The sequence below is a fragment of the Squalius cephalus genome (assembly GCF_949319135.1).
Source record: "Squalius cephalus genome assembly, chromosome: 15".
Lineage (NCBI taxonomy): Eukaryota > Metazoa > Chordata > Actinopteri > Cypriniformes > Leuciscidae > Squalius > Squalius cephalus.
Window position 1 is genome coordinate 7357924 of NC_137136.1, and position 13007 is coordinate 7370930.

A 13007-nucleotide genomic window follows, 5' to 3' on the forward strand; every position below is an offset into this window, starting at 1 on the left:
TTGAGACATGCAGAGAAGATATCATTCTCTGCTCTGATGAAGTCTATCTCTTGGATCAATCAGTCGGTGACTCAGAGAGCTTCCAGACAGTGCAGAGACACTCAAGGTGACTTCTAAAAGCACAGCGTGCATTAGGAGGACAATACAATGCCCTTTAGCCTGACTACATCCATAAATACAGAGTGCTCTCTGGTACCTACTGCACAAATGAATGAATCGTGAAAGATTTTTCAATGGATGACTAGAAAACGAAAGTTTATCAAGACAAACACTAGTCTCACATTGTTTTTCTTAAGGGAACATTTAGGAAACCTACTAACGAACGATAGATATAGGCCTATACAGTGGGGAGAACAAGTATTTGATACACTGCCGATTTTGCAGGTTTTCCTACTTACAAAGCATGTAGAGGTCTGTAAGTTTTATCATAGGTACACTTCAACTGTGAGAGACGGAATCTAAAACAAAAATCCAGAAAATCACATTGTATGATTTTTAAATAATTAATTTGCATTTTATTGCATGACATAAGTATTTGATCACCTACCAACCAGTAAGAATTCCGGCTCTCATAGACCTGTTAGTATTTCTTTAAGAAGCCCTCCTGTTCTCCACTCATTACCTGTATTAACTGCATCTGTTTGAACTCGTTACCTGTATAAAAGACCTGTCCACACACTCAATCAAACAGACTCCAACCTCTCCACAATGGCCAAGACCAGAGAGCTGTGTAAGGACATCAGGGATAAAATTGTAGACCTGCACAAGGCTGGGATGGACTACAGGACAATAGGCAAGCAGCTTGGTGAGAAGGCAACAACTGTTGGCGCAATTATTAGAAATTGGAAGAAGTTCAAGATGACGGTCAATCTCCCTCGGTCTGGGGTACCATGCAAGATCTCACCTCGTGGGGCATCAATGATCATGAGGAAGGTGAGGGATCAGCCCAGAACTACACGGCAGGACCTGGTCAATGACCTGAAGAGAGCTGGGACCACAGTCTCAAAGAAAACCATTAGTAACACACTATGCCGTCATGGATTAAAATCCTGCAGCGCACGCAAGGTCCCCCTGCTCAAGCCAGCGCATGTCCAGGCCCGTCTGAAGTTTGCCAATGACCATCTGGATGATCCAGAGGAGGAATGGGAGAAGGTCATGTGGTCTGATGAGACAAAAATAGAGGTTTTTGGTCTAAACTCCACTCGCCGTGTTTGGAGGAAGAAGAAGGATGAGTACAACCCCAAGAACACCATCCCAACCGTGAAGCATGGAGGTGGAAACATCATTCTTTGGGGATGCTTTTCTGCAAAGGGGACAGGACGACTGCACCGTATTGAGGGGAGGATGGATGGGGCCATGTATCGCGAGATCTTGGCCAACAACCTCCTTCCCTCAGTAAGAGCATTGAAGATGGGTCGTGGCTGGGTCTTCCAGCATGACAACGACCCGGATCACACAGCCAGGGCAACTAAGGAGTGGCTCCGTAAGAAGCATCTCAAGGTCCTGGAGTGGCCTAGCCAGTCTCCAGACCTGAACCCAATAGAAAATCTTTGGAGGGAGCTGAAAGTCCGTATTGCCCAGTGACAGCCCAAAAACCTGAAGGATCTGGAGAAGGTCTGTATGGAGGAGTGGGCCAAAGTCCCTGCTGCAGTGTGTGCAAACCTGGTCAAGAACTACAGGAAACATATGATCTCTGTAATTGCAAACAAAGGTTTCTGTACCAAATATTAAGTTCTTCTTTTCTTATGTATCAAATACTTATGTCATGCAATAAAATGCAAATTAATCATACAATGTGATTTTCTGGATTTTTGTTTTAAATTCTGTCTCTCACAGTTGAAGTGTACCTATGATAAAACTTACAGACCTCTACATGCTTTGTAAGTGGGAAAACCTGCAAAATCGGCAGTGTATCAAATACTTGTTCTCCCCACTGTAGATAGATTTTTTTTAAATGACAGAATGGTTAACATATCTACATCACTTATTGCTTTAGGTCAATGGTCTGCAAGAAGTAAAATAGCTCTCAGTCGATGAGGGGTTTTGAAAACGTCTGGCGTATAGGCTGTCATCAGCAGCCCATGACTTTTAGGGACATAACTGTTTGTCTGGCCCGTAATATGACATTAAGATAAACCACCATAAAACTGCAGACTCAGCAGCACTGCTCCCTCCCTCCCTCTCTCTCACACACACACACACACACATACTGTTCTCAACACACACTAGAGAAAGTATTTTCTCTCTGATACACTCTAAAATACAGTGGGTTGTTTTTTCTACCCAAACGCTGGGTTGAGCCTGTTGAGGTTATTTTTGTTTAGTTTTTGTATTACCCAGCCATTGGGTTAGTGGCTGGCTCAATGTTAATGACAATTGAAACAATACACCCCTCCCCCATCCGCGGTGGCTTTACTACAACAACCCAGCAGATGGGTTATACAGGCTTTTTGCATCCTCGTCAGGAGAGAGCTAAATAAAAAATAAGCGAAATATGGTTACATTTGCTTTTAAACGCAAGTTATTAAATATTTAACATTTAAAAAGCAATTTCATTTAACTGTATAAGCTGTATAATTGTTGAGTTGTCATTCTTTTCTGCACTTTTTCACTCACATACACATGTACAGGTTGTTTTAACTCTTCCCTATATTTTTGTGCATTCCTGGGTGTTCTTGCTTATTAATAAATGTTCACCATTTGATTATTACTCTTGCCTGTGTTGTTACTCTAGTTATTATGTATGTGTGTGATTTTAATTTTAATGTTATTTCTCCTATTTACACAGCAGGACTATGTACACAGAAATCTAGCAAATATGGAAAAAATTTTTTTTTTTTTTGGGTGTTGATTTCAATTTTCAACAGCGTTTCTCAGTCTGCAGTAAGCAATACTTACTGATTTTCAGGCACGTGCACAGATACTGTAGACCCCAAGTGGTGCTCAAGCACCTGTCTTTTTTTTATTTTTATTTTGTTTTTAATTTAAATTTGGCTCATGGCATAGATTCTCAATTAAGTGAGTGCCTGAAAACTGCATTAAGATCTAATTCTGCGAGACCGCACAAGCCCCTGCCCCACCCCTGCTTCTGCATCCTTCTTTATACCCTTTACTCTAAGCTTTGCATTGTTTGTCAAATTAAAACACTATTACAAAATCTACATAGAGCAAGCCTAGCTATGCAATAGCCCGACATCAAGTTTAACAACAAAATGTCCGCAAAATTCAAGATATGAATTTTACCTGTGTGAAATTTTGTCTTAAAAGATATATGTTTATATCATATATAGTTAAGCAATATCACACACGCAAAAGTGCTGTTTTCCCGAATATCAGCACGGTTGCAAATTTTTATATTTTCATTTTAATACATCAGTTCAATAAACAATAAGTTGATATTCATTTCATAATTTTAAAAACAGTGTGCATTTTGACTGTTTTTGCACTATTTCACAAAGGAAAATCTCTCTGTATCTCTCTGTATCTCCCTGCAATACAGAGTGGTGTTTCGTTCATGAATGAATCAGCCAGTTTAAATGAATCAGTGAATGAATGATTCTTTGACTCACATATTAAGACTTGCCGCCACCTACTGGCAGTTTGTATCCAACTTCATTTTTATGTCTTTATTTAGTAATTATGAGGTTGCCCTTTTTTCTCACTTGAGCACCTTCCTCCTTTAAATGTCTGTCCATGGCCATGCTGATTTGCATAAATCCTTTAGTACTAAAACAATCAGATATCATGCACATTTGAAGAGAAGCTATTTAGGCAGTAAACATTTGAGTGTGATGAGTGTGAATGTAAAGAGCGCTGCCGCTCTATTTCTGAGCTACATCTGACCTGACTCTGTGCATTCACATACAGAGAGAGAGAGAGAGAGAGAGAGAGAGAGAGAGATGGATCTGACCTGACTCCTTCTCACACTAAAAATACAGATGGAAGGAACTGAGCAATCCCAGAGGGCCACACAGAGAGGTGGTGCATGTGTGTGTATGTGTGTGTGTCTGTGTGTGTGTGTGTGTGTGTGTGTGTGTGTGTGTGTGTGTGTGTGCGTGTGTGTGTGCGTGTGTGTGTGTGTGTGTGTGTGTGTGTGTCTGTGTGTGTGTGTGTGTGTGTGTGTGTGTGTGTGTGTGTGTGTGTGTGTGTGTGTGTGTGTGTGTGTGTGTGTGTGCGCGTGTGTGTGTGTGCGTGTGTAAAGCTCTATAGAGACTAACTCAACTGTCCTCAGGCACACGGGCAGCTCAGGAACACAGCTAGGTTTACTTCAGCTATGCAGAGAACACAGCAGGTTGCCAATAATACAAACATAAATCTTACAAACACAACAAATATTACATTTTCACCATGCAATAGTGGAGCACAAGGCCAGATGTAATGCAACAAGCATTAAAGCATCAATACAGGAGATAACAACAAAAACACACACACACTCAGAGACACAAAGAGTGCTGGGAGCATCAGTGTGTGATATGAGAGGAGGATAATAGCATGCTGTAATTGTACAGCTCTAATTGTTGAATGGGATAATCACAGCTTTGGCCTGCTAACATGTGTTTATTTATGAATGTGCCTTAGACAGAGACAGACAGTTCTGTGGGCAACTGCTGCTTTTTGTAAACCTGTGTGTGTTTGCGTGTTCATTCAGACATGAAGCACAATGACAGAGCGACTTACTGTAATCCATGGCAAGTTGAAAGCGCCACATATGATTTCAGAATATCACGTACTTTCCCATGGTAGTAACAGTGTTCTCCACCCTGCAGGGAGAAACAAACAATAATCAAAAACAGCACATACTGTTAATATGAGCTTTGAATGTGGCTCATCCAATCTGAATTTAGTGAGTCAGAAGAACCATCCCTTTTATGATACTAGATTTATTGTTTTGTTTTTAACTGAAGTGCTGCATTTTGTGATGCAGCTGTTGAATAATATATATATATATGTGTGTAATAGTGGTGGAGATATTTTTTTGTTATGCTAGTAGGTGGCAACAAGTGACTGTTTTTATGAGGGAATCACAGACTCATTTTTTTAACCAATAAAGTCATTGGCTGAATCCAAAATCGCCCCCTATACCCTCAAATAGGGCGTTATTTAAGGGGAGAGCCATTTATAGTGGTGTCCGAAACCATAGTGGACGTTACTGAGTGCACTTATTCAATCCCATGTTGCACTGCAATAACGAGTGTACAACCGATGTACAATCAACGGCTGTCCAAATTCACTCACTCCTTTTCATTCACTCCTTCAAGTCAACAGTATTAGTGTACTAACGTAGGGAATAGTGAATGAGGGTTTAGGGGGTGATTTCAGATTCAGCCATTGAATCACTCACTGAACTGATATTTTCAGAAATGCTGATTCATTTAAGAAGTAAATGCCACTTTTGCGTGTTGGTTGGAGATGCGCAATAGTCCAGTTAAGGCTTTGTTTGGCACTTTTGTCATTGGCACTTTGGCAGATCATAAACAGACAAAAGTAACTGGCAAAATTGTGTCTATAATGTAGGTTACTAAATATTAATGTAATGTATATTGAACTGAACTGTTGTATAAAAGCAATATCAAAAATAAGGCCAAGAGCATGGATTAAAAAAAAAAAAGAGGTAAAAATGGTCCATTTTGATTTCATGTTGACATTAAATGTTTAAATTCTGAGTGTTTGGCTCAACATTTATACTGGCTACTTTTGTTTGTACTGAAACGATCAGAAGATTCGTAAGAGTATTCCTGAGTGTGTGTTATTTATGAAATGTTTTTAGTGTAAGTGCTCGACTGCCATTAGGGCTGCAGGTTTTCTCTTCCTGCTTTTTCTCAGAGGACTAAAGCTGCAGCATTTACCAGCAGATCAATTTCATTTCATCCCTTTCTCTTTCTTTCTCTCTGCACTGGACAAGAAGCTTCATACATTGAGGTTTTCCCATTCCTCTGCTTCCCTCTTTCCTCCAGCTTATTCTGGAGCATTTCTGCCTCTTTTTTTCCACATGTAGCACTTTCTGTCCTAAAGAGTTCTCAGCTAATCAAGAGACGAGGGCATTCTCTACCACACACACACACACACACACACACACACACACACACACACACACACACACACACACACACACACACACACACAAACACACAAACACACACACACAGAGTGAGACATTCCTGAAGAGTGCAGTTGTTGTTGAGGCAGTCCCTTTCAGACTAATGACCCAGCATGCATCGGTGGCTGGAAGCACAGAGAGATGGGCTGTGTCCAAAATCTGAAAAATATTGCCTTCTTATGCAGGATACAGAGGTAGGAAAGGGATCGGGATCTTCTTTAACATGAGAAGATGCCTGAAATAGTTTTTTGTTTTAAATACACTGGTGTTCAAGTTCACGGTCAGTAAGATTTTTTTTTTTTTTTTAGAAAGAAATTAATACTTCTATTCAGCAAGGACACATTAAATCGATCCAAAGTCACAGTGCTGTTCTTTTGAACCTTATATTCATTAAAGAATCCTGAATAAAATGTATTACAGTTTCCACAAAAGTATTGAGATAAAAACTGTTCCGCATATTAGAACGATTTCTGAAGGATCATGTGACATAAGACACTTCTTTCAAAAACATTTAAAAAGTCTTAGCAACTCCAAACTTTTGAATGTTAGTGTGTTTATTACTTGTATTTTCATGCACACTATTATATATAAAATATATAAGTGCTATTTTCAGCCCAAAGCTATTTTTTTCATCTCAGCTTTCACAAAACAAACCATAAATAAACTTTGCACATAGTTTCTCAACTCATTTTATAGACCATCTACTTCCTAATTTATATAGATACTTCTTAATATATTTCACAATTGTGTAAATGCATTATCAAAATGCAATTCCTCAAAGTTATACATAGTGTTTCCTCAAACTTATACATAAAGTCATAGACAAAAATATTGCAATAGTGAGAGTATTAACTTGTTCAAGTTTAATAATACATAAAAATATCTAATTTCATAAAAAAAAATATTTTTATAATAATATATAAAATACATATATGGTCACATTTTAGATTAAAGGGGGGGTGAAATGCTATTTCATGCATACTGAGTTTTTTACACTGTTAAAGAGTTGGATTCCCATGCTAAACATGGACAAAGTTTCACAAATTAAATTGTACGTTTGAAGGAGTATTTCTGTTCCAAAAATGCTCCTTCCGGTTTGTCACAAGTTTCGGAAAGTTTTTTTCGAGTATGGGCATGTGTGACGTCAGATGTAGCGGAATTTCCTTATACGGGTCCTAAGGGCACTTCTGCCGGAAGACCGTGGGCGCGCGCACACTCGTAGACCAGAGCAAGAGAGCGAAAGCAGTACGCCCATCAAAGCGCTATGCTCGGCTTTAGGGAAGTCAATGTCACCAAAGAAGTGGGTTTTTGGTTGCCAGGGCAAGACAACCCTGCACAGATTCCCAAAGAACCCAGCGTTAAGGGACCAGTGGATGGAGTTTGTTTTTCCAGAGCATCAACGGAGGTTGTGCAAGACTATTTGTTCCCTGCATTTCGACGATGATTGTTTAATAAACAAAGCCCAGATCGACGGATTTGCAGATCGTCTAATGCTTAAGGATCGAGCAGTCACAATGATAAAGGTTCGCGGTCGTGCGTTGGAACCGGGCGGTGAGTAAAACTGCTTCAAATGTCTCTGTGTGTTGTTAGCTTTAGCTCCGCCCACACGGCCCGCCTTCAGCCGCTCGTTTTTTTCCGGAAAGACTCGGTACAGCCTATCTTTCTTTTATAAATATAATAAAACTAAAGACTTTTTGGAGATATGAAGGATGCAATACTACTCTATAGGTACTCAAGATTAACAGGAGATCGAGTGAAAATGAGCATTTCACCCCCCCCCCCTTTAAGGTTCAATTCTCACTGTTAACTAACTAATTACTACAAATTTTGCTTCAATAAACTCCTAATTACTGCTTATTAATAGTTAGTAAGGTAGTTAAGTTTAGGTATAGGGTGAGTATTGGGTAGGATTAAGAGATGTAGAATGTGATCATGCAGAATAAGGCATTAATATGTGCTTTATAAGTACTAATAAACAGCCAATATCCTAGCAATATGCATGCTAATAAGCAACTAGTTAATAGTGATAATTTGACCCTAAAATAAAGTGTTACTAATATATGTGTGTGTGTGTGTGTGTGTGTGTGTGAGAGAGAGATAGCATTCTGTATTGTTTGTATAGTGCTAAATCTGTAGTTAAACTAATAGGTTATTCACTATTGCAGTGAGGAGATGAAGCTAAATATATCTGTGCTTCTGCTCTAGAATTCGTTCACTGACTCTCTTTCTCTCTCTTCATCCTCTGCCTCTTCATCCATCCCTCGGTTATTCCCTCCTTCCTCACAGAACCCTCCGCTCTATTTTTTCATTCATCCTAGAAACAGCCCTTGTACCCTTACATGCACACTGTTTCCTCGGGCTCTACAGCTGGGTTGTGAGCTATGCGGATTTGAATCTCTTCACTGAAGGCTTCTAAACTCAGATCAGTATAAATAAAACATGTTGAAGGACCCATATCGAAGTTCAATCATAGAATATGGCCCTTTTAGGAGTTTCTAAAAAAATAACTGAGAAACCAGACACATCCACTATGCATAATCTGTCTTAAAAACACACCTTGAGACGATGATGTCCAACATGCAGTACACGACCAGGACGCTGAACGTGATTTCACCGTAGTACAAGTACAAGAACAAGTACCACATGTTCCTGGATCAACATCTTTGTACTTGTTATTTCAGTGTTATTCACCTGTCATTACCCTCTGATTTTAGGGACATTTAGGGGTAGGGATAGGGTTAGGACTACATTTTCAGACAGGAATGTTGTTCCAGGATCATCAGAATATGTTGACCTAGGAAGATGTCTTGGCAAAATCACGGTGACCCTAACAGGACACATATTCCTGCCCCTGTGTGAGTGTGTGACAGGAACAACCTGCTGCTGGGCTAAAACAAGCAAACACCTTCTGCTCTGGTTGTGATGTGTCCCATCTGAACACACACATCTCAGTACGCTGACAGAATGAAGCTGAGAGTCCCAGTGTGGCACAAAGAGAGATCTGATCAGACTATATTCACTGTCCCAAAGCGAAACACACAGTCATAGAGGGGAAAAAGAGGGTCAAGGCATTTGCATGAAATGTTCAGTAAAATGTTTATTGTAGTTGAATAAACTGGAAGAGGAAGTGGAAGAACCTCTTGTTTTGTGTTATGAACCTAATTTCTGTGGGAATTTTCCACCAAACATCCACCAATCAGGCCTTTGCATTTGAATACTTTTTTTTTGTTTTTGTATAAACCCTTTTAAATATATGTAGTAACCCTTTATTTTATGGTGATGTAGTTACACGTTATTACATGTACCTACTTACTATAGTAATAACAGTAAATTATGTCAACAAGTAACTAACCCTAAACCAAACCCTGACCATAACTCATACAATGCAACTATGTCACCTTAAAATTTACCATGCATACTTGTGTGAGCATGCTTTTAAAAACAACATAAGACTTTTACCTCATAATAAACATAAATGTATAAATTTTAATAAACAAATACTCACTTTGTTGACAACTGGCTTCCCCTCCTCTGATATGTGCCTCTCAATGTAATTTGATGATAGGAGATCACTGAAGAAAAAGAGCAGAAATACACAGTTGGCAAAAAGTGAAATGTTGTCTGGGTTATTAATGGATTCATTCTGAATTCTAAATTCTAAATATTACTCTGAAATCTTCACAGAAATCATAAAGGTTTGAATATCATAATTTTCTGTAATCATAAAGTACAGAAAAGGTTTGATTGCATTTTCCAATCAAAATAGCAGTGCTTGCAAAGCAGCTTTCAAAAGCTTGACATAAGTTTAGATTTTAAGGCTTTGGTTCAGAAACCGTCTGCAATGTAAAGGAAGTTATATGGTTAAATAGACACAAAAGAGAAAAGACTAATCAGATTTAAGTATGCAAATACTATAATGATGTATTATAAATGGAACATTAAATTAATATAAGAGATACCTTAAATTTATTAAAGAGTTAGAAAGTTTACAAAAGCCAAAAATATATAACACACCTAAGATTAAAAGATTACAATTAGGATGGATGGATGGATTATTTAAATGTATGTATAAGCCGTTTAAACTTAAAAAAAAATAATTGCAGATTTTGTGGAGAAGAAAAATAGACTGTCTGAGGAATATCAGCACTGTAAATATGATTCATCATCATCCTCCCAAACACATCACTCTTGGTGATCCTGGCATCACACATTTAATGATCAGATCAAATCAACACTCATGTCACTCATTTATGCTGCTTATCTAACCGAGAACAGAAATGGAACCGAATCTGGAATGGGATCTGCGTTCCAACACAGAGAGTCATGAACACAGTTAACCTGAGGAGAGATTCACGGCTGATTTCATACATCACAACTCACACCAAGTTGTGTTCAAGGACACTTCAGTGTGTGTGGCGAAGCCATGATCAAGAATGAGTTCACAAACTAGGGTGAGAGTTTCACTGGGAGTGCACATTTTATTTTTTTGCAAGCCAAATGATCCAATTGCAATGATCAAAAAAAAAAAAAACAGCAAGGTAGCAAAAAAACAGATCGAGCGCAGGAGGAGAGAAGGGTCAAAGTGTCTCCCAGCAGGAGTTCTGACTGATCAGTAACCATGAGCTCATCAACAAGACAGTCACAGCATGACATCAAACCAGCCTTTAAAGACAGAAACACACATCTTCAACGGCTGTTCACTAAACCAGGTGATTAGCAGGATATTTATGGAGCTGCAGCGCTGTAATGTGCGAAACACTAACAAAAACAAAAGAAATGTTTGTGTTTACAGACTCATTCTGTGGGTAAATGCATGAGAGGGGCTAGACAGGAATCAAAACATGGATACAAGGACTAATAGAGGACAGGATGAAACCAGGGGCTAGAGAGAGAAAGACTGAGCATTGAGAGTGGATCAGAACAGGAGAAGATAAAGAGAGTGTGATAAAGTGGGATGTCAGAGCAAAGAAACATTGTGATTGATGATAAAAGCTGCCGTTGCACACACACAAACACACACCCTCATTTACACATGCACCATCTCAGCCTCCAGTTGCTACAATCTCCAACCCGTCACCTCCCCTTATTTGACAATAGTGGGTGAAAATTTGCTGACAATAATTTGAAACTGCATTTTCCATTTAAATAAAATAAAATAATGTAAAATAAATAATAAAAATCCCTATTCAAATAACATTATTTCGCTTAATTAATTATTATTTCACTTTTTCCTTGCATATTTGAGACAATCAGAATCGGAATTTATGTCACTCACAACATTATGTACAAGATGAGTCTCTGTCTCTTTGTTAAACTGCATCTGTCACTGTGATTTTGTTCCTTATATTTTAGTGCAAGATAATAAATAATATAGAAAAATTATTATACAAATTTATTTAACATCCAAACATGTCTGATAATAAATGTAATAAATGCAATACAATAAATTATATATATATATATATATATATATATATATATATATATATATATAAATTTAAATATAAATATATACACACTCAAAGTTTTGTCATGAAACTATAGATGGCACAGACTGATAGGTTCTTAACTTAATCTGCTTGCAATCATTGTTCTCTATAGGGCACATTGGTGTAGCAGTTGTGGCACGCTTTCAAAGCCCTCCTTCTCCCCAGCTCCACCTGTGTAAATCTGCTATGGGTAATTCATGTATGCTTTGTACAGCAGCAACATGTCTTACTTTCTCACAGCAGCGTGTCAGTATATGTATTGGTCCCATACTTGTTCTGCAGCAGCAACAGCACATATACATACATATACATACACACACACATTTACTGTATAGTATATATAGTCCTAAGCTTTCTATAATATTGTTTATTATATTTATTAAAGTTTTTTTTCTTTATAATATGAAAAAGACAAGAATGACCAAAGAAAATAATAACACTTTTGTGTCTGTATATTGTACCAGGTGTAGATGCAGTGGTGGAAAGCTGCAGTATATAGTACTTTGTGAAATGCAAAGGTAAAGGCTGATGACAGATTTCAGCTTTAATAGCTTTGGGATTTGAATAATTTATAAGGAAAGTCCCACAATTCCCCATCCCATTCCATCTACACACACACACACACACACACACACACACACACACACACACACACACACACACACACACCCTGCCCTACAAACATTTTAATATGGCACTGTCACATGACTAGAAAATGGATCTCATTTCTCATGTAAAGCTTAATGGACTGATTCATTGTGTGAGACAGACACAGAGAGAGCAAGACATGCTAATTAAAGAGGGAAACCAGAGGAATAGAAATGAAGGGTTTACAGAATAAAGAACAGATTGTGTGTCAAGTAGCACTGTATTATCTGTGTGTGAGGTGAAAAGGTTCTGTTGCAGACATTTGCTCTGTTCCAAAAACCGAATGAGCTGCTTACCTGAACTGCATTTTAAGACATCATGCCATAATTATGCTGCCATAATACCTTTAATTTTAAGGTAGCATTGCATGTGTTCTTTGGAAAGAAAACAACAGTATGCCAGGATGCAGGAGTCCCATATAAATCTGATATTTCAGAGAAATGCATTATTTTAGGTTTCTTCCTCAGCAAGGAAACATCAAATTGATCAGAAGTGACAGTAAAGATATTCATGTTACAATTTTATTTTATTTTTTCAAATAAATGCAGTTCTTTTGAAATTTCGATTCATCAGAGAATCCAGGGGGGAAATTAAGCAGCTCAACTGTTTTCAAAATTGATATTAATAAAAAAAACTATGTGAGCAGAAAATCAGCACATTAGAATGATTTCTGAAAATGTACTAAAATAGAAAACAGTTATTTTAAGTTGTAATAATATTTCACTGGTTTTACTGTATGAAAAATGCAGCCTTGGTGAGCATATACTTCTTTC

The 13007-nt window shown here is 38.0% G+C and overlaps 1 protein-coding gene across 1 annotated transcript in view; it reads right to left on the reverse strand.

The window, feature by feature from the left end:
* The window catches only part of adam22 (ADAM metallopeptidase domain 22), a 64952-nt gene that overhangs the window by 37222 nt on the left and 14723 nt on the right, over positions 1–13007 (reverse strand). The window contains exons 4-5 of the mRNA XM_079895185.1: positions 9603–9669; positions 4678–4760 (exon numbers count right to left, since the gene is read on the reverse strand). Of these exons, the coding sequence (XP_079751311.1) occupies positions 4678–4760; positions 9603–9669 (150 nt within the window). The remainder of the gene's footprint in view (positions 1–4677; positions 4761–9602; positions 9670–13007) is intronic.